Source organism: Cucurbita moschata, unplaced genomic scaffold (assembly GCF_002738365.1).
Source record: "Cucurbita moschata cultivar Rifu unplaced genomic scaffold, Cmos_1.0 Cmo_Scf00007, whole genome shotgun sequence".
NCBI lineage: Eukaryota > Viridiplantae > Streptophyta > Magnoliopsida > Cucurbitales > Cucurbitaceae > Cucurbita > Cucurbita moschata.
The window spans coordinates 3,598,808-3,621,310 of NW_019268523.1; the positions used below are offsets into that span (position 1 = coordinate 3,598,808).

The 22,503-nt window shown below is 36.8% G+C and overlaps 3 protein-coding genes and 1 long non-coding RNA gene across 6 annotated transcripts in view; 2 read left to right on the forward strand and 2 right to left on the reverse strand.

The window, feature by feature from the left end:
- Nucleotides 1-40: 40 nt before the first annotated feature.
- Nucleotides 41-3,265, reverse strand: LOC111444629 (transmembrane protein 50A-like). The gene is made up of 4 exons (XM_023082583.1): nt 3,009-3,265; nt 2,841-2,928; nt 812-964; nt 41-286 (listed from the first exon to the last, which is right to left on the reverse strand). Exons 1-4 carry the CDS (start codon nt 3,139-3,141, stop codon nt 253-255), a joined length of 408 nt encoding a protein of 135 aa, XP_022938351.1. The 5' UTR covers nt 3,142-3,265; the 3' UTR covers nt 41-252.
- Nucleotides 1,503-2,833, reverse strand: LOC111444631. The gene is made up of 2 exons (XR_002710716.1): nt 1,698-2,833; nt 1,503-1,598 (listed from the first exon to the last, which is right to left on the reverse strand). It is a non-coding gene; the product is annotated as an uncharacterized LOC111444631 (long non-coding RNA).
- A 494-nt stretch (nt 3,266-3,759) lies between the features above and the next one.
- Nucleotides 3,760-21,279, forward strand: LOC111444957. 2 transcript variants are annotated; one of them, XM_023083118.1, is made up of 19 exons: nt 3,760-5,402; nt 10,188-10,273; nt 10,362-10,715; nt 10,813-10,896; nt 10,992-11,372; nt 14,785-14,842; nt 16,164-16,224; nt 16,341-16,423; nt 16,511-16,756; nt 17,374-17,621; nt 17,716-17,868; nt 17,948-18,169; nt 18,398-18,451; nt 18,589-18,654; nt 18,787-18,927; nt 19,002-19,055; nt 19,437-19,496; nt 20,120-20,527; nt 20,623-21,279. In XM_023083118.1, exons 1-19 carry the CDS (start codon nt 4,181-4,183, stop codon nt 20,788-20,790), a joined length of 4,149 nt encoding a protein of 1,382 aa, XP_022938886.1. In that variant the 5' UTR covers nt 3,760-4,180; the 3' UTR covers nt 20,791-21,279. The 2 variants fall into 2 exon arrangements, with proteins under 2 accessions (XP_022938886.1, XP_022938887.1); XM_023083119.1 differs by having other exon boundaries at nt 14,785-14,838; nt 16,164-16,207.
- Nucleotides 21,280-21,969: 690 nt separating this feature from the next.
- LOC111445362 (histone acetyltransferase of the MYST family 2-like) overlaps nt 21,970-22,503 on the forward strand; it is a 5,796-nt gene continuing 5,262 nt past the window's right edge. For both annotated transcript variants that reach the window (XM_023083698.1, XM_023083699.1), the window contains exon 1: nt 21,970-22,367. In XM_023083698.1, the coding sequence (XP_022939466.1) occupies nt 22,049-22,367 (319 nt within the window). In that variant the 5' untranslated portion in view covers nt 21,970-22,048. The remainder of the gene's footprint in view (nt 22,368-22,503) is intronic.

A 22,503-nucleotide genomic window follows, 5' to 3' on the forward strand; every position in this document is an offset into this window, starting at 1 on the left:
AAGGGAAAAAAGAACAAAAATGAAACCAACAAAGCTGAAATGGCTGAAAGATTGAATATCTGACTCACTTATATTGAATGCATAAAGACATATAGACATGGTTTCAGCTTGAAATTAACATGACATTTACAAGTAGAAAAGCCCTTTGGTTCCATAGTTGGAAAAGTCAAATGATACACACAAATGACTCACACTGTAGTCTGCAGTCCACTGGAGCTATATGAAGTTGGTAATTCTTCAGCCTCTTACGTCTTACTCCGAGTGAGAAGTCCAGTAAATCAACCCACTGCAACAGACAGTATTTCAGGAAAAAACATAAATGGTCAATAACATTATAAGAACCTCCAAAAAAGAAACAGATCATGTTCCTGAGAGATGGTATTGGTTAGTTATACGTGATACTTGTGCTAGTGATGAAACCCCCCAATGATTTTGTTTTTCTACAGAAATAATGCAATGAATACCAAAAAATATTAAGGGCATCTATTGATTCAGCATCAGATGGCTAAACAGAAACTATCCCTGTTCAAGCAAAAACTTCGTTTATGGCATGATTAAAACATCTTATGTAGATTTAGAGAGAGTGGAACATAGATGTTACTATATCGGTCATGCTCAAAATCAAGAGAAACATCAAGATGAAAGAACCCCATAAGTTTTTCTTTCATAGAGTGCCTTGCAGAATGATTCCACGACAAACTAGGTGGAGTGGATAATAAAAAGTGGCTGCATGTTTTTGGCACAAATCCTAATAGAAGACAGATGGGAGAAATAAGAATTAAGATGATCAAAACGGGGAAGGCCAATTTACCTAACCAACACAAACACACACTGCAATACTCCTGCGACTCCTGTCCACACTGATGGCCCTGTTTTTACTACTGAATCTTGTATCAAGAGTCCCACTGATGCTGCTAATGAAACGAATGATACCACATAAGCGAAGAAGAGCCAAAGCTTCAATCTGTTGTCGAGGGAAGCGTCAGTATAGTTAATTACAGAAAGACACTATCACCACATTAACATAAACATCAAATTCACAATGCTATCAGCGGATTCATCTAACTTTCGTATGCTTATAGGTCTAAAATGTGAGGCTTATTTCCATGATATTCTAAGTAAAAACTACCAGATAACTAGCATATTAATTCAACATGAACCAATATTCTAGTTTAGCATGAAAGCGGAGGGCATATAATTTTTTTTTTTTGAAGAAATATTAACTCATCCTACACCTTCAATAAGCAGATAACCAGAACATTTGCAACTGAGCTGTAAGCACAGCAGGAAACTCTGGCTTCTGCTGCCTGGAAAAAGAGAACAGTTTCTAAAACAGGCACCTGCTAATTCCTTCTAAAACTAGCAAAAATTGAAGGGCCCGTTCTGGTCTAAGTCAACTTTTTCTCGTTTCATCATCCTTTTGTTACTCCTTTCTTCCCCTATTGTTCTTTTTCTCTTGTCGGCTGGTCAGTCTTCTTCTTTTTCTTTTTTTTCTTTTTTCATTTTGATGAACAATCGGGCTTTGATAGATAATCGGCTGGTCTTTTCTTTTGCTAGAATTTGTATTCAGTTTGTCTTCCTAGACAGATGGGCCTATACTTGATGAAAATTCTTGCGGGCATGGCTTTTTAAAGGCAGGCAAAGGATCTTTAGAATTGTGCAGTTAAAGATCTTCTTTGGTCTATTTGGAAAAAGACAAGTCAATGAATTTTCTTTTAAGATACGTCCGCTCCGAAGGATACCCTTTGAAATATCGTATACAGCATACTACCTCTAGACAGTGATCAAACCACAAAAAACTATTTCATAATTCTTGTATTTTAATGATTATTCTCCAATTGAAGGATCACCTTTTGTAGTTTAGTGAGTGAAGCTTCCTCTTCCCCAACCACTAGATTGATCTATAAATCTCTTTAGGTCGTGTATCTCGTCAAATGCATCTTAATCCTGAGATAGCAATCCTATAAGATATGATGTTTGGGAGGAATGATAAATGTTAAAAAGAGATTTTCAAGTAACAAAATTTTTATTTCCATACAAAATCAAGATGAGTAGCGACTCTTCTATCTTAGCTATTGAGCATCACAATCTCTAATACATCACACTTTCGATGGCTCTTCGCTAATGTTTACTATCACTTGGACCATTCTATCAGGAAGTTACGTTCTGTGTTTCCGTTCCTGATAGTTATGCACATGCATGCTCTTCACCACCAACTCTCCTATCACTAGGCACGCATTTACGTACTTCCTGAACAACCTCACTCTTGCCCCTTAGTTCCTTCTCTACTCAACCCACTAAATTGGAGAGATGGATCAAAAAGGGTAGAAGAGAATTGATTGATGGGATGTCCAATTAATATTCAGTACAGTATAAATGTTGCTCGCAAGAAAAAAGAAAAAAAAAAAGAGAGAAGTCTCGGTGCAGAAATTGCATCTCTAAATTGCTCTTACAAAACACGGCCATTGACACAATGTTTAACTTGTGTTTCCTGTTTGATTTTTCATCTTATCCAAGCTTATAATATTCAATTGCACAGGTTCAAAGTTCCTGATGAGTGCTCCAACCAAGCCCTACCCCAACTTCTATTGCAAACACGCAAGGTTTGAATCGAAGTGCATCCGATATTCTAAATTGCAAATCACGAATTAAGACCCAGGTGTATGAGACGAGTTCATAAGATCCTAACACATCCAGGGAGAATAATCCTAACAAGGTACTAAATCACAACCCACATCAACTCATCGAAGAAGAACACAGTGACATTGCTTTCAATCGAGACGAATGATCAGACAAAGAGGGTCATAACATGATTAGTAGATAAGACAAAAACTTCTCACCTCCATTCGCCCTCCTCATATGGAGAATAATCGATGTCTTCTCTGCGAACGCAATTGAACATCAAAGCCGCAATAGAAGCAAAAATACCTACAACCCCAATACCAAACCACCGTCAAAAACCCTAACGAACTCGCAAATGAATAAAGCGCGAGGCGAGAATAAAGAACCTGGGAGGTAGTGGACGAAGGAAACTGCAACAGAACTGCAGACAACGGCGTCAACCCAGAACCACCATCCGGCACCAAACACAGCTCCGGCGACGCCAGGGCCGAAAATTGACCACAGCTCCGCCAAATCCATTTGTGGCTCCTTTCTTTTGCCTTCTCCTTGCGCTAGAGATTTGAGACGGGACGATTTGGAAAAGCTAATATGAACTGAATGACAGCACAGCTCCCATCGATCTTCAGTTGAAGTTCTGATATTATTCTCCGCATTTTTCTATATATATATATATAATTAAATTACAAAATTTCGTCCATTAATTTACATATTTTTTAAAAATTATTTAATTTTTAAACACATATTTAATAAATTATTACTTATTTTGTATTTTAATTTTAAATTTTGTATTTAACAAATTATTACTTATTCAATATATTTTTTTAAAATTTTTAATTAGAAATAGAATATAAAATCTATGTAATATATTGGTTAATTTTAAATTAATTATTATTATTTTTTTCTGAAAATGTAACATGAAAATGATTGATATGTGAAAGAAAAGAGAGAATCTTGAAAAAGAAAAAGAAAAAAAAGCATAAAATTGGGAAGAATTACAAATAAAGAAAATCTGTGGAAAAAAAAAAAAAATTAGGCAAGGCATAGATCCGATAAAGCAATTACGCGGAGTTAAGCCAATGGGTGTATGACACGTGGATAATCATACACCCTCACTGGCAACCTAATAAAAATATCTTCTAGAAACCAACTGCCTTTCACTGCCTGCAAATAACGCGATTCTCTCTCTTCTCATCTCTTCTCTTCTCTCTCATCCCAATCGAAAGCGAAATCGAACTGCGAACAAAATTAAATCATTTCACAAGAAAAAGGGATCCGAATACAACAAGAACCATACTAATTTCAGACCCCAATTCTGGTTTTCAGCTCATCCTTTCCTCATCTCTACCTTTGTAACCGAAGAGTTGGACCAGGATTTCAGGATTAGGGTTAGGGTTAGGGTTTGTTTTTTTCTTCGTTTAATCTACGTAGTTTGTGCATGCGAGGGCTTGGATCAGAAAAGCGTATGTGTATGGGAGTGTTGGTATTTGGATAGAGTCGAATATGGGGCTTTGACTATGGGACGCGCCACGGATGGGTTGAGTTCTGGTTATTGTTGGTGATGACTAGAGACCGATGTCGCCTGGGAAAGAAGATGATGGGTAGGGGTGCGGATGGAGGTTGTGGTACTGAGGAGAGGCCTTGTTTAGTGGCACGAGTGCCGAACAGAATAACGTTGGCCCAAACTCAAACACATGAGGAGAAGTTGTGTACTGTGGATATTGATTATTACGCGCAGGCTCAAAAGGCTTTATGTGAGCGTTCGCCATTCGATGTAGCGGAAGAGACTTCAGCTCCTTGTGTGTCTACTTTGCCCAGTAGGTTGGGTAACTTCTTGAGTAGACATACGGGCGGTAAGAAACGGCAGAGGAAATCCAATTCTGGGGCAGACAAGAAGTCTTCTAGACAAGGTGAAAGGTCGCGTGGCTCCAACATTTGGGTTGAGACAGAGGAATATTTTAGAGACTTGACGCTGTCTGATGTAGACACTTTGCGTGCAGCGTCTTCCTTTAGCGGGTTAGTGTCTAGGAAATGTTTTTCAATTCCCTCGTCAGGAAATGTCCCAGAAGCAAATGTAGGTGGCAGTGAGAATGTTAGTGGCGAGAATACGGATGGGGCCATTGTTAAAGACGAGGTTGAGGATGATCGGTTGTGTCCGGATGTGGGCATGGTTGAAGCCAGTGGCTCACTTCTGGAGGACAAGGGTTGTTCGAATTTCGATTCTTCTTGCGGCTTAGAATGGCTTTTAGGCTGTAGGAATAAGGTGTCTCTAACTTCGGAGAGGCCTTCGAAGAAGCGGAAGCTTCTAGGTGGTGACGCAGGGTTGGAAAAAGTTCTGGTTGCTTCTTCTTGCGATGGAAACTCATCTTTATGCCACTTTTGCTCCAAGGGCGGTACTACCAAAGGGTTAAACCCGTTAGTTACTTGCAGTCGTTGTCATGTGGTGGTTCACAAGAAGTGCTATGGAATTAGAGAGAAAGTCAATGGACCCTGGTTGTGTTCTTGGTGTAAGCAGAGGGATGAAATTAATGAATCCACGAAACCCTGTTTGCTCTGTCCCAGGCAGGGTGGTGCTCTGAAACCTGTACACAAAAACGTTGACAGTGGAGTTTCTGTTGAATTTTCTCATTTATTTTGTAGTCAGTGGATGCCAGAGGTATATATAGAGGACTTGACGCAGATGGAGCCTCTTATGAATCTGGGAGGCATAAAAGAAACCCGGAAAAAGTTAGTATGTAACATATGCAAAGTCAAGTATGGAGCCTGTCTTCGTTGCAGCCATGGTATGTTTATTGTCCCCATTATTTCTACCATACTCCTTTTCTGTTTGGATAATGCATCAGAAGCACATTCTACGTGGCTACTATGGTCGTCAGATTTTGGATCATGTTTTTCTTATTGACTTCTGTATGCTGTTGTAATGGGTAGATTATTTTTATTCTTTCTAGCAGAAAAGCATGTTTATGGTTTATCTGTTAATGTCATTTGTATAGAATATTTTAGAAGTTGGTCGAAATCTGAAATCAGTGAACAATTTTTTTCTACTACTCTCGAGGTTTGATTTTATGTTCCTGGCTGCTCTCTCTCTCTCCCCTCCCCGCTCCATCTTTCTCTCCCACACATACACAATTATGCTTTCTGACTTCTTAGGAAGATTAGTTCTTGAATTATTTTACTACTACCATCCTATTGACAGGGAGTATTAAGAGAGTGGCGTTTGTTCATATTTGTTGGTTATAAATAGTTGTCAATTAATTTATTTTGTTTTAGGTTTATGAAATTCAAATAAATAACGGGTATTTATGTCGTGTTAGACAGTCTCTTTTAAAAACATGCTGATTGGGGGCGTTAACAGGGCAAACTAGTTTCTTCTTTCATGCTTTGTCTGTCATATAGACTGATAGTTATAGGGGAAACTTTCTTATAGGATGTTAGTGGATCCTGATTTGCCATAAAGAAATGATCTCCAGGAATTTCTAGATATTTTATAATTCGTGCATTCCTACTTATCAACCTCTTATTGGAACTCTAAAGTGCCGAGTAAATACACTTTTTTTATGGATAGAAAACATTGTATTAACTCAAACAGCAGATAAAGGAGACAAGATGAACAATTATCCTCCCAAAAAAAGCAAGAGAGATAGATCAAAAAGACTCCAATGGACTTGAATCAAGGTTATTGGATTTTACGCAACTCCTCAATTAGAGAAATCGGACCAATTTAAACCCCAAATCTTCCATTGTCAAAGAATTCTATGATTTTTCTATCTAATCTCCAACAAAATAGTCATTAATAGACTAGAGATTTTCTGTCCTTTTCTTGGATTATACATCCCTCTTGTAAATTTCACTCATCAATCAAATTGTCTCTCATAAAAAAAAAACAAAAAAAAATTTGTGAGTTCTTGGCTGGCTTGTGCGCACCTCAAGTATTCTCATGGGACAAATATCTTTGGTTTCCTAGGCAACTCATAAGATATTAAATCTTGGGTGCGCTTAAGATAGTAGAAGGAATAAGTCTTGAAATCTCTTAGAAACACACTTTGAGCAATTGGAAGTTTGTATAGTCTTCAGTGAATGAAGGCAGAGGATTTTGTTTTCTGAAATAGAAACCAAAGAGGCAAAAGGAGTGTATTATATAAGTACTCAATGTCTTTACTTGAATTTTGTAAACACCATAAATAACATGGCAGGCGTTGGAAATCATTTATGGTTTTAGTTGAGGTTGAAGATATGTAGTTTTATATTGCGAAGGGACCAAGCAGGCACCTGTATCACTAAAGGTTTCTTTGTAACCTTGATTGTAACCAAGTAATCACCTGAATTTTCTCGGGGACATTTGTATTCCTGATGAGTTTATGGAGGCTGTTTAGAATTCTGACAGATGAAACCGTTGATCATAAAAATGAAAGATGAATTGATGTATAGTTTCATGATATTCTAGTGTTCATATTCTGGTTGGGAATTTCTTATATAAAAAAAATGATGGAAGTCCATCGTTCAGCCTTTTTGTTTATGCTAAGGCATTGTCTGAATGATAGGTTTTGAGTGGAGATGTTTCGGTCGGACACTCTTGCAGTTATAGTGATGGTGACTTTGCTGCAAGGGCATAAAGATAATGAACATTTTAATTTGGGCAGTTGCCATCACGCTGGACTCTCTTAAATCTACTGATGGAGCATTTTTCTAATGTTAGGAATATTCTGTCCATCCTGCTTTTTAGGCAAAGCTTGCCAGACAACTATTTCAAATGGGAATGATTCCAACTAAACATGTTCCTAAGAAGTTCACTCGTAACACATCTTGTGTCCATTATTAGAGTAGTTTCTAAAGTCAACGTCAACTACTTCAATGTTTAATACATCTACTCTTTTTCTTGAGGTTAAATATTCAAATCTCTCATCCCAACATTTGTTGTAAAAAAATATAGTTTGGACCGTTTAGATACAGTTTTTAAGAGTATTTTCTAAGATCTTGGGTTCTATTAAACAATCAAAATTTTGTTGAAATTTTTTTAAGTGTTATATTTCCAGCTAGCTGAAGGTACCATAGTAAGGTGTGTAGATTTGACGAAAAAAGTCATAATTGCTAGTCACTGCTATGCTTTATACTACAGCAACCAATGTTATACTATGGAGATGATCTGATTGTAAACTTTTCCACTAGAAGGTGGCAGAGATATGATTGGCAGCTGCCATGGGGCAAATGTGCAACCTATTTTTGAGTTGAGCTTTCTTGAATGAGAACATCAGTAAATCTTTGGACTGGAAGGTTTCTTTCTTGGCAGAAATTTCAATCAACTTGTATTGTTCTATGTGACATCGATATCCTATTTCATAGATGTAGTGTTAAATTGAATTGGAAGAAATCTACTAACATTTGAAGGCTTTGGAGAATCCATTCTTATTTCTCTTATGTATGGTTCTCTCTGCATCTAATTTATAAAAAAACTGATGCACGATATAGAAGACCATACAAAAAGGGAGATGAGATATCCCCACAATACCAAAGGGTTACTAAAAGGGTGCCCAATTGGTCATAATCTGTACAAGGTCATACTTACAAAATTACAATAAAACTAGATAGAAGACACTAGATGGAAGCAAAGAGATTAATAGTCTCAAAACTCCTGATGTTAGACTTTGAAGACCTACAGCCCCCAAAGAAGCCATCACCATATTTGTCCATAAAACTCTACCATGACCTTTAAAGGGATTTCTGCACTTAAGCTGAATGATAAGACTCCTCAATTTCATTACAGAAACACCAATGGATACCAAACAGAGAATAATTTGTCCCACCTGTCTCTCACAAAATCACAGTGTAGGAATGATATCATGGTTGTCCGCATCCCTTCTGTACATTGCGCACGAACTAGGGGAAATGCCATCTTTGAAAGTTGCTCTTTCTGAGTTTTTGGTACATTCACAGTCATTTCATTTGAAAACAGGCCATGTTGGCATTCAGAGGTGGAAGTCGTCATTAGCATGAAATTTAATAGGCGGTTCTCTTTTGCATCCACCGATACCCTTAATTTGAGAACAAATATTGTCAAATATTTTCTTGATCTGAAACTATAATATTATCCGACAGGTACTATGCACAATAAATCTTCATTTTACTTATAGAATCCAAAGCGAGGAAGAGTTGATTTATGAGGATGAGAAGTCTTCATAACAACAAAATAAGTCACTTAAAAATGCCTATCCAAATTGCATTAGAAATTCCAAAGTTTAGTGGGGCTTTTGACTTTGACATACTAGAAATGAAATAACTATGTCTGGTATGTTGGAATAACATTTTGAATATTAGTTGAAACCTTAATCTATTTATATACTTCATAAATTAATTAATTGCACACAGTTAAATTTGATTTGTTTAAAACATTTTGTTTAATAAGTTGCTTCATAATGAATTTGTAGTTAGTAATTTCTAATTAAAAACAATTAAATTGCATTTTGTATTAACTAGTTTTCATGGGTTAATGTGCCATGTTCATCACTGGCATAGATAAGGTTGCTCATTCCCCCAGTTTCATTACACATGCATTTAAACAGCCCCTAAAAATTTACTTATTCTGAACAACCTTTAAATAAATGCCGTATGGCTGTGCTGTGGCTTCCTTACCATTGTTAAGGCAAACTGATTTGGTGCAATTTGGTGAAGGCTATCCTTGGCCTGTTTTATTAGAAAAATAGTCAAGAGGAAATTCTGAAGACAAGACTAAGGATTCTGCATTTTGCATTCAGAGAAAATTTGGGAGGCAGATAGCTCTTTTTGCTCTTCTCAGGCTTACTCTTGTAATTACAACCACCCTTTGGGTAATGCCATTTGGACTATTCTTCTCCAGGTTTGGAGGATAGTTCGTCTTCCTTCTCCCTTTTTGTAGTTTTTCTTGGATAATTTTTTTTTTTTATGGAGGAGAAAATAAGTTCCAAACACTAATACAATCCTGTCAAATGATTTATCATAAAAAAGATTGCTTATTCATTTCCAATGAAATGATTTAACCTATAGTGGAACTATAAGCCTTTAACGAGCCCATCTCTTTTTACTGGTGAGTGGTAATTCCTCCAGAAATGTCCTATATCCCCTTTCAGATCCCTCTCTGGTATAAGATTGACTTTTCTTCTACTTGGTCAGTGATCCATATATTGCTCTATTAGATTGGATATTTGGATTTGCACTCAATGATTGGCTCTTGAGAAGTACACATCTATTCACGACAACATAATTTATACTTTGATATGTATGCTAATCCTCAGCATGCATTTGTTCATATGGTTTATCATCCTGTTCTCTGTCCTTACATGGTGATGAGAGCAGGAGCTTTCTCTGTCTTGAATGCTTTAATTCACAGAATATTGTTGACTTGATATGGTTCTTCTTTGGTTTGTTGTATTGATTAATATGATCTAATTTCTTCATTTGTTTGGGGATGATTTTTAGTATTTGGATTTGCTTTTCACTCTTCATGTTTTGATTTTTCTGTTGTCTCATTCCCTCCAGCCCTTTGAACTGTCTCCTACCCGTTATTAATGGTTATCTTGCTGGGTTGTTTCTCTCAGGAACCTGCAGAACCTCCTTTCATCCAATTTGTGCAAGGGAGGCTAGAAATAGAATGGAGGTCTGGGCAAAATATGGGTGTGATAATGTAAGTGTGAATTATTCCCATTCTAGAATTCAGTCTGTATGATAACAATTTTCAAAGATCTAAGGATCTAAAGGTTTGTTTCTATCAGGTTGAGCTTCGTGCTTTCTGTTCAAAGCACTCTGACAGTTGGGATAGGAGTAGCGGCCAATGTCCTTCTGAAGCTGTTAACAGTAGCTCATATGTTGTCAGCCACCTTCCAGTAACATTGTCAATTAACAGGCCACAAAAATTAGTAGGGAGAAGGAACATTGATAACCTTTTACTCTGTAAGGAGGCTTCTGATACGAATTCTGGAAAATTGGATGGTGGGGAATCAGAAAATATAGGTTCCACTGATCCCAGTTTGAATGCTGATTGTGTTGATACACACAAGTCTACTGTCCAGGGGGTTGAGGATGTTAACCCACTTGACTCCCTTAAACTTGCATCAATTATGAAAAAGGTAATTTTGCAAGTCGATCTTGTTTTTTCTTTTAATTTTTTTACTTCTTATCTCTCTAGGACTGTCTTACTTCAATTGTATGTCTGCCTTCGTGCAGTTGATTGATCAAGGAAAAGTGAACGCTAAAGATGTAGCCTCAGAAATTGGCATACCGCCTGATTTATTATGTGCAAAACTTGCTGTAATGCCTGCCATTATTAATTTTTTTGTCATTATTGTTTTGACTTTTTCCCATATAAAAAAAGTCATCTGCTTATGTTGTCCTTCATGTTTCAGGCTGGCAACCTTGTCCCCGACTTGAAATCCAAAATTGTCCGATGGCTAAGAAGTCATGCTTATATTGGCACCTTGCAGAGAAATTTGAGAGTCAAACTCAAGTCGGCTGTTGCTAAAGCTGTTGATGGATCTGCTGATCGTTCAGACTCATTGTCAGTACCTGATTCTGATAATTCAGACCTTATTGCTAATAAGATGGTTACACTTCGAAGAAAAACTAAAAGCAATATTAGCCATTTGAAGAGTGACGAAATCAAATCTTCATCTGAAGAAACTTTAGGTGGCCATTGTCTAGTTATGCAAAGTGATACCTTGGACCAGCAAGCTTGTGAAGAACAAGGTGATTCAAATAAGGAATGCATCCAAGATGCTGGTGAGAAGGTGAGCATGTCATCATTAATTTTTTTTCTTGCCGTTCTTTTTTGGGCTGTTAATCTTTTTATTTATCATATGGAATCCATATGATGATTTGTACAGTTATGGTTTGTTCCCAATTGGGTGTACCTGGTTGCTTTGATTTCTTGGCTGATGAACTTATGAAGTATTCAGTTATTGGACAAAGGAATGAATGTTGTTTGTTTATGGAGGTGGTTGCAATAGATGGATTATATTATGTCTACGCAAAATAGACTGGCACTCTTGTTCTTATTTGTCTCTATGTTAGTTCATTGTTTATTTGCTGCATTTTCAGGCCCTAAGGTAACACCTTGACGTGCTGGTTTATGAAAAAAGTTATGCATGATCACTTTTAAATTTTTTTTCTTTTCATAATCATAGTTCTCAGAATGCTGTTCTTATTTTTTTTATTTATTTATATAGCCAATAATAACTGGCTCATGCAATCAAGTAGATAGGTTGATAAAAGAAGTGTGTTGAGGAGGGGAGAATCTCTATGCAATTTTGCATGTGTTGGTATTTTTAAGATTTTTAAATGTTGGTTTGGAGTGGCTTCATATTGAAGAGAACATGGTATAGGGGATGCGGACAGTATTCACCAAGTATTACATGCATATTTTAACCTTTCGGTTGTCAAGAGATTGGGGATTCTCTGGGTACTAAAATGTATTGCCATAATTTTGCTTGACTAGTTTAAAATTTTCATTTTGTTGTGCTCAATGACACACTACAAAATGTCGCTTCTGTCTATCTTTCATGTTCTGTTTGTTCTGACTAGTTCTGGATTGATAAGAGTTGGGAAGGTCAAAAGTGATAACGTGTTCCTCATTCTATTGATTTCTTTCTATCTATGGTGTAAATTTCCCCCACTTTTTCATCATTTTAGCTACTCTACACTTTTGTCCAACTAGACATCTTTGTAATTTCATCCATGAATGAAATTGTTTATAAAAAAAATGAATCTTCCCGTGTTCCTCCCACAACTAATGTTTCTTGGTTTCTCTATCCATTGGTTAGCGCTCTGCCATCATTCTCATTGGTTGTAATTTTGTCTGTTGTCATGTGTCAATATGTTGCCCCTCACACTAATCAATTCACCCCAGAAGCCATGTGGTCCTTGAGGTTGGAGTGGAGAAACTAAGTCTAGATGTCTACAGCTCACTCTCACTTCGCTGCCTCCATGGTCATAATATCATAACACCTATCAGGTTTATACTTCGATCAGATTCTTGCATTTTCAGTAATCAAGTAGAAGGATAGGGGATGAGAACTCCTCCTAGTGGGAAGTTAATGATAAATGATGGAACATTACGGATGCTAAAGCAAAATTTGGCCAACTTTAAGTGGATACAGGTGGTTAGCTAGAGTTGCATCATGTCGTCTTCATAATTGCTGTCAAGAATTAGTAAAACACCCTTGGTGTTTTAAAAAGCCTCCTGAGGCGGGTACCTAGGCACTAGGTGCACATCTAGGTGAGCCATACAGCAGGTGTGCATGCCTCCCTTTGAAGCCCCAAGGCATTGGGCTTGCATCTTGCGTTCAGGATTTTTTCCCTCCATATTCTCACTTCAGACCTTGCTTTCTTTGCTACTTCTCTCCACCATCCTTCTTTGCCCCCAAACTTTCTACATAGTATGGATAGTTTGAACTCTAAAGAATCCTGCATTTAAGCCTTGAAAGGCTATTGCGCTTTACAGCACCTCAAGCTTTATTAGCTCTGCCCTTACGGATTACATTGTCAATAGCCCATTTGAGTGCCTTTCTCTGTAAGCCTAGAAATCCAGTGTCACTTTGACACTCCATTCATCGTACATTTCTCTTTTTCTTCTCACTTTCTTTGTGTAGATATGTGAATGGATGTTAGGTAGCTTTTTTATCCGAGGAAGGTGCAAAATTAGGCCAACTTCAAATTGCACACAAATCATGATAGTGTTTTAATAGATTCCTCAAATGAGAATTGATCAGAAGTGTCTGGCCATTATTTTCGTTCATTGCTTCTCATTTTTAAGAAGCATGTGCAACTTTTGGAAACAAAAAAATCAAGTTTTTTTTTTTTTTTTGTTCCCATTTCCAATTTTCCCCAAAAATATGAATAAGCGCATTATTGTATTATATAGGAACTTACATAAATTTTTGGAAAGAGATCTCCAATGAGCTCCTTTCTTTTTCTAGCCTGGTTCAATGTGTTATGGGTGGTGGGAAGGAAACGTATTTATGGGAGGACCAATGGGTGGGGATAAACATCTCTGCACTACGTTCATTGTGTGGCTGAGGTTTTGGTTGTTTTGGTTCTTTTTTGGAGCTCTCCTTTTTTTCCACTTTGTCATTCGTTGTCTGTTAGGGAAACAATGGATGTCACAATTTTCTTATTTTTGATCGGAGAGTTTGAGTTTAGATTTAGGAGAAGGGATGTTTGTTTTTCAAGTCCTAACCTTTGTGGGGGTTTCTCTTGTAGCTCTTTTTTTTCATTGTTTGTTGAACTCCTCTTCTCTCCCTATAGGTATGGTTCTTTCTGCTCCATAGAAGGATAAAATTCCAAAGAAAGTTAAGCTCTTTGTTTGGCAGATTATTCATAGAAGAGTTATTCTCTTGATTGGCTTTCATGAAAGTTGCCTTTGTTGGTTGGTCATTTTATTGTATTCTTTGTCTGAGTGCGGAGGAAGACATGGATCATATTCTTTTGAGTTGCAATATTGCACGATTTTTTTGGAGTCACTTTTTTGAGATGCTTGGCTTTCCGTTAGCCCCTCACAAAGATCTGAGTGAGATAATCAAGGTGTTCCTTCTCCATCCACCATTTAGGGATAAAGGAAATATTTTGTGGCATGTTTGGGGTGTATGGTTTGTTGTGAGAGATCTTTTGGGAGAAAGGAATGATGGAGTCTTTATAGGAGTGGAGAAGGATTTGAGTGATGTTTGGTCTCATGCTAGATTCTACGTTTTCTCTTTGAGCTTTTGGCGAATGGTGATGAAGTCTTTTTATAATTATTCTTTAGATCTTATCTTGCACAGTTAGAGCCCTTTCCTTTAGTGGTTCTCCCTTTTGCAAGCTTGGGTTTTCAAATGCCGTTTTTTCATCAATGAAAGGTTGATTTCACATTTTTTAAAAAAAGTTGTATAGGAATATTCTTTTACCACTCTTAATAGGAACGTTGCGTTTTCAGGTTGTGGCATGTCTTTTGCTTTCCGTGGATTGATGTTTCTCTTCTTGCTGCTCCTTATATTTTGAACAATTAGCTGACGATGGCATTTTCATGAAGTTGAACCTTTCTTCCCAAAAATTCCCCAAGTTACCATAGTTCATGAATTTTTTAATTTTAATTTTAATTAATTAATTTATCTTTTAGTTTTTTACTTTTCCCGTACCCATGGTAAGTGATTTTGTTCATCCATGCAGCATTTAAACGAGCATGATAGTTCTCAAGATACTCCAAGGAATTTGCCAAATGATGTAGGTATGTTATGAAGTTTATGATCAATTCTTCTCTATATGTTTCCAGCTCAATCGTGTTTTTCTCCCCTCCCATATTTATTTGGTTGATTCAAGACAATTTTTAATCTTTGATAGACAATAATAAGTTTGTAAGTAACTTATTTCTGTTACCCATCTAATGACACCAATGCTCTCTTCTAGGTTTTTGAAATGCTTCCACAAGAAAACTATTTTCAGTAACTTGGTTGATCCCTATCCCTTCCTTCCCCAGATTTTAAAATTTATTGCTTTTGAATTTCTTGGCTTGTGGGAATCCAAAACATGCCTACTGAACTTAATCTGGACAACGTATGAAAGAGGCGTTAAAATAATAGCCCATGAAGCCAGACCTTAACTATACAAAAAAGGCTTGACCTAATGGGTGATTACAGCAGTCTTTGGAAGTCAAAGCCAAGAGGCATTGAGCCTACGAGAGACCACATGTACTCCCAAGATAAGATCCCTTACAATCCCTCTAAGATTTCTGATAGTCCCTGAAAACAATATTATTTCTTTCCCACCAAATACCTTAAAGAATAGCATAAAAGCTAGCCTATCACACCATTTCTTTTAGAGACCGTTTGGTCGAAGGTTTTGTACAAGATACCTGGAAAAATAATGACCGAGAAAAGAATGTTTGAGGATAGAAGGTCCGAGATTCAAATATCTGTATTTGGTGTTGCATGTTCCAGGTTATCAAAATTTCATAAAAATAAAGTATTTTCAACAATAATATTACATTATTTAATTTATCTATTCATTTTAGAAATAAGTAATTTATTTATTTAATAATTTTTTTGTCAAAATAAATTAAATAAGGTCCCAGCTTTCAGATTCAGCCACCCATAAATCAGTAACTGTAGCTTTTTGTCATGGCAAAGGGAAAACAGCTGGGAGTATCATCTAGCTAAAGTTTCCTCCCCAAGCCTGTCTTTTCAAAAGGGCACTCTGTTTTTGGATTCTTAAAAGTCTTGTGTGACTTTATCATCTGGTTCAATTTTTTATTTATCTAACCCTTCAATTGGAGGGAAGCTATGAGCCAGTGTGTGAATCCTAGCTTCCCTGGTTTGATGTCGTTCCATTTGATTTGTTTTTTAAGCCCCTTCATTTAAGTACATTTTTTTTAATAAAACAATTTCATTGATGTATTAAATTTACTCCCTAAAAGGGGCATAAGTAGATGTTTTCATGCTATCTGCCCCACCCCCCCACCCACACATACGGATCTTCAAATGGATCCTTGGATTTTCTTTACCCCCTAGAATATTGGTTACTCATTTTTGGTTAAATGTTTTGCCTTGTAGAAGGTGATTTCTTGGAGTGTTCTGTTTCTGGCCATAATTCTTCAGTAAGTGCAGTTCATGGGTATGTGGTTATTCTTTACCTATTGTAGTTTCAATTTATAGGCTTTTGACAAGTAACTTCTATTTATATATTATCTGCTGATGGATTCCTAATCCTTCTAGATGAATATTGTGCAGAAAGGCTGGAGAGTCCCCTAATTCTTATTTTCATCCATATGTCCAAGAGAAAATGGCACATATGTTGGATGCAAAGCTTCTAAGTAACTACATACTTGATTCTAGTGGTAAAGTTTTTTCATGCTACTGGGTATGCATTGAATTTATCTTGAGATTATTTTACTTCACAGATTTGTCAGAAGGAGAGATGTCATGGCAAGCATCTTCCAGTGCTGGCGTTTGCTGTGGTCACCACAGCCAGCATTTTGACTGCAATGGCACGAGTTACAAATCTGGTGGATTTAATCCAAAGCAGCTAGTCAATAAAAAAATAGGTGGAATCATAAAGTTGTCTCCAGAAGATGAAATTGAAGGAGAAATTATATTTTATCAGCTCAGATTACTTGCAAATGCAGTTTCAAGAAAGCGGTTCACTGGTATTTTAATTGTTCTTTCAAGCTTCAATGTACATGCTGGTCTTTTTACTCGTTGTTTATTCTCCCTCCCTCATGAAAATCCAGTATTTGATCTTTGAACTTTAGGCTTTCCTTTTTGGTTGCTTAGCTTTCAAATAGCCTTAACTTAGTCCTTGAAATTTTTAAGCAAGTATTTTGGTTTTTATCATAATTCTCCCAGCAATCTGCTCTACCCAATTTCTGCATGAGTCAAACTATGTGACCTTAATACATGTATTTGAAGTCCCATCATCTGTCTATTAAATAATTGAAAACAAACTAATGGTAAACATCAAATAGTTATTTTTTTAAAAAAGTTTTATGGACTAAATTAGACATTTGAGGTGTGAGTCAAAAAAATTAAACCACTAACCGTAAAAAAAAAACGGCAAGGAAAACGGTTTTTTATTTGATAGTTTATAATAGACATTTTATTAGTTCAGGATTGAAATGAAATAAACCGAAAGTTTAGGGACTAAATTGGATTTGGAGCCAAAAAAAAGAAAAGAAAATTGTCTGATGACTGTTAACTCTCCCATGAAATACTCCACAGGAAAGCTTCCTCTGATAACTTTTGGTACTACAAATGGTTTTTGCAGACTATTTAATTTGTAACGTTGTTAAGAGTCTTCCAAAGGAGATAAATGAAGCACGAAGTACTAGATGGGATGCTGTTCTTATTAATCAGTATTTTGGTGAGCTTAGAGAAGCAAAGAAACGGGGTAAGAAAGAGAGAAGGCATAAAGAAGCACAGGCTGTACTAGCTGCTGCAACGGCTGCTGCTGCTGCCTCTTCTAGGATGTCATCATTCAGAAAGGATGTATACGAAGAATCTGCTCATAGAGAGGTTTTTTGATGATTTTACTTGGAGCTCTTTACTGCACTTTTATGTCATCTTTTGAGAAGCGCCTAATGTTGAAATGTTTGGCAATTCTTCCCAGTTGATGCCTCGTGCAAAAGAAACACTTACTAAGGTTGCTCTCCCAAAAACTTCATTAGAGTCGGATTTCTGTAAAGAACATGCTAGATCCTGTGACATCTGCAGGCGGCCAGAGACAATGTTAAAGCCAATTTTAGTCTGCGCAAGCTGCAAGGTTTCATACTTTATCTGCTTGTTTTTGTGGAAAAGGAAAACAAATGTTGTATTTGATTGACAGATGGCATATGTTGCAGGTTTCAGTACATCTGGATTGCTATCGGACTGTTAAAGAGTCCTCAGGTCCATGGTATTGTGAGTTATGTGAAGAATTGGCAGTATCAAGAGGGTCTGGAACTCCAGTAGTCAATTTTTGGGAGAAATCATATTTTGTTGCAGAATGTGGTCTATGTGGTGGCACCACAGGTGCATTCAGGAAATCATCTGACGGCCAGTGGGTTCATGCCGTATGTGCAGAGGTAAAATACAGTAATTAGTTTGTAGGAATTATCCTTCTCATTTTACTTGCTTTCTCTTCGTCCGTCATTTAAAAAAGATGGAAAAGATAGCGGCTGTGCTTTTAAATTTTAAAAACGTCATTGTAGTCCTTCTATAGAGGATAAGGCTAATCTATGGGAAACATTATTTTTATGCATCCCTCTTTACATATGGACTAATTTGTGTTAACTTCATGCATCATCTTGTAGTGGGTCTTCGAATCAACTTATAAAAGAGGACAAGCAAATCCTGTGGGAGGAATGGTATGTAATATGGCCAAGTGTTACCATTTTACTATAGCTTAGATATGTGACTATCCATAAGCTAAAATTCATTTGTGGGAATTGGTACTTATGGTTGATTTTAATTCGTCAATTTACCTCTCTTAATGGAATGTCAGGAGACAGTTTCAAAGGGGGTGGACTCTTGCTATATTTGTCACCGCAAGCATGGTGTCAGTTTGAAGGTCGACTAACTTATTTGTACTGCAATATGTCCGTTTAAAAATTATAGCTGTGTCGGAATTCCTGTCTTTCGATTATTCTTTGTTTTCTTGAATATTGTGATGGTTAAAGTACCTTGATTTCATTGTCTTCAGTGTAATTATGGTCATTGTCAGACCACTTTTCATCCCTTATGCGCTAGAAGTGCTGGATGTTACATGACTGTAAAGACTTCGGGTGGTAAGTTGCAGCACAGAGCATACTGTGAAAAGCATAGCTCAGAGCAGAGAGCAAAGGTACTCTTTCTCGTAATGATTTCTATTCTTGCAGCATACAGTTGTGACATCTAACATTGAACGAACATGGACAGGCTGAGAACCAAACACATGGAATCGAGGAATTGAATAGAGTCAAGCAAATTAGGGTAACTCTATGTCCATTCTAATAATTTCTTATGAAATTACTTTTATATTTGCGACATGATGCTTGTGGCTTAAGATTACGCTCAACTGTTTTTCACACAATTATTTACATCCATTATACCTATTGGCGAGTGTAAGAAGCAATTTCAAATTATATTTGAAGAGGTTCATTGTCGTAACCATTTATGATTTCGTTTTTTAGTTATAATTGTGAACCCAATTTCATTTGCATGCTGTGCCTTGTGTATGACCTTTCATGCATGCCTTTATACTTGAACTATACTTGTTTTCACGGGCTCGACTTTTGCTGTACGTGCTTATATCTGAAATTAAGCTATAATTTTTGTAGAATATTGTTGAATTCTCCATTTTCTGTTTTGCAGGTTGAACTTGAGAGGCTACGCCTACTCTGCGAGAGAATCATCAAGCGTGAGAAGATCAAGGTATGCCATTTTAACAAGAAAACTAATTTCCATCTTTTGAATAGGTATATATTACAAGGAACAGAGATTTGAAAAGCTACAAACTATCAACTTTCACCAAGAGTGCCGATTACATGATGAAGCACGAATAGTAGTCCCTCAAAACAATAACAACAAAAACAAAAAAGCTTTCCAATTATAATTAATCTCAGAAATTAAATAATTTTGAACTAGATTGGAAAGAACGCACCAGGAAGCCACGTGAACTTCAATAAACTCAAAGTTCAATTGAAATCTCTTATAAAAAAGGGGAAAAAGTTCGATTGGGCTCAACTCTTGATTCAAAGTGTTTGCCACCCATGGGCATTATGAATACTGATATAAATAAGCTGAGTTTCCAGCCACTCAAGAACTAGCTTAATTAGTTCATGAATTTGTGAACTTATTTTGGCCTTAAAGGTGTGGCTCTATTGGTTGAGTGCTTGGGACTTTGGGCTGTAATGTACTATGTCTTGGGTAGATTATTGGTGTTAAGATCTATGGACAGGAGTACTGTTATATGGCATTATTTGGGGAGTTTAAACTTGGAATCTCTTCCCTCAAGTGTTCCCTACTCAGAAGCCTGTTTCTTTTCATGTTTGCAGAGGGACCTGGTTCTGTGTTCACATGATGTTCTTGCTTTTAAAAGAGACCATGTAGCACGATCCGTACTAGTTCACTCTCCTTTCTTCCTACCTGAAGTTAGTTCTGAATCAGCTACCACATCATTAAAGGGGCACGTGGAAGATTTAAAATCGTGCAGCGAAGCTGTGCAGAGATCAGATGATTTAACTGTGGACAGCACAGTTTCCATCAAGCACTGGAACAAAGTACCGTTGTCTTTGGACACTGAACAAAAGACGGACGACGATAGTTCTACATCTCAGAACCCATTCCCCCAAAAATTTGTAGACAGGGGTCAGTTTGCCGGGAAGCAAATACCTCAGAGATCTTCAACTTCTACATCACGTAATCTTGTAGATGTTAGAGGATTGAGGTTCAAGTCTAGAAAGGTACAGCGTTATGTTTCTCTTCATTTTTGTTATTACCCATCTAGCTTGTAGATTCAATTATGTGCATCATCCTGACTGGGCATTATGAACCATAGCATGCCGAGACATTTCAGAAAGAGCTGGTAATGACGTCCGACCAAGCATCAATGAAGAATTCTCTTTTACCGAAGCAGTACCTGTATGTTCCTGCTGATGTCCTCGCCAAGGAGAAACAGGTCAACCAGGAAACAGGTTCTGCCGAGCCACCAAAATGCGACAGGTAGTTGGGAGAAGGCATTTCTTGTGTTTCAGATTTCCACGTCGGACACCAAACATCCATATTCCCGGACCCATATCTTGCTCGGAAACTGAGTCGGAGAACAAATAACATGGCCAATGGAGAAGAGCAGAGCAGCAGCACAGGGGGGAATGCTGGGATGACTCCAGCAGGGCGCCCGAGTTTGACTTGGGCAACGGAAGTGGACGTTGAGTGTAATTGTACAGTTGGATGGTAAGTCATATATGTTGAAATGGGGGCAGATTGAGTTTTCCTTGTCTTTGAGAATGTCTTCCTGGTTGGTTGAGTCGAGTTCTTAGAAGAGTATTAGCCATGGAGTGTTGTAGGAGTTGCAGGGAGGGAACAAGGAAAGAGTTAGTGCTGTGATTTGTTTACCATTGTAAAGTTTGGTGTATAATTGAACGCAATCAACCTCTGTCCATCCTCTTCAAACCCCAACTCACGCCCAATCCCATAATTTCTTCTACTTTTTTTTTATCCCTTCCATTAATTAGATTAGGATTTTTTATTTTTCATTTTCAACTATTTCTTAGATTTATTTTTATTTATTTTTAATTTATTTTTAAATTTTTTTTTAATTATTAGCTTCAAGGCTTGCCAGGAACTAGATGTTCTCTATATAAGAATAAATTATGAGACATTGATTTTCAAGTAGCTTCTGACCTCTTTAATTTTATTTTTTTTAATCATTATACTAATATTGATTTAGATAATTTTGGTTGGAATTGGCTATTTAAATAAAATTTTATTTTATTTAATCATTATACTAATGTTGATTTAGATCATTTTTGTTGGAATTGGCTATTTAAATAAAATTTTACGTAATTTTTTAATCTTGAAGTAATATATATATAATAAGGGGGAAAAAAAGAATAAATTTTTTTTTTACATATAAAAAGGGGAAAAAAAGGGAAGAATCTATTTATTTTCTTAAGTTTGGAATAAATTAAAATCCTAAATTAATAAAATGGTATTCATTAAAATAATCAACTGCTACTAATTAATGAATTTAGACCGATGGTTAGTAAAATCTACTTGAAATTACTATTTTTCAAAAAAATGTAAAAATAATAATAATAAATTATATCGATTCTTAATGTTCAGAGAAAATAATAATAAATAAATGAATAAATTATGAACTACGAAGGAGAATTTTTTTATTAAATTTAAAATTGAGAAACAGGCCGCGGGTGTCTGCGACGGTTACCGCGCTCTGCCTCTGCATACGAAACTGCAAGCTCGCGATGGGCTCGATAGACGTCCAATCAACCAATCCTGAAAATGGATCCGACGCCGCCGTTTCTGGTGATGGTCGTCAAAAGCCAGTTTCCGCCGACGGTATGAACCAGACATCTAACGAACCAGAAGGAACTGCGCCCGAGAAGCCTAAAGAATTGGGGCCGACGAAGAAGCGTTTGTCCTCCATGCTTCCGCTTGATGTCGGCACCCGCGTCATGTGCCGTTGGAGGGACGGGAAGTACCATCCCGTTAAGGTTATTGAACGTCGGAAGTTGCAGGCAACTGGTTTTAGTGATTACGAATACTATGTCCATTACACTGAGTGTAAGCTACTCATCTGACGTTTGAATTAGTATGTGGTATTTGATTTTACGTGGTGGAAGAATCAATCCGGAATGAGAAACGAGAGTTGATTTTTTTTTTTTTTTTTTTTTTTGGCCCTAAATTTGTTTGATGTGCT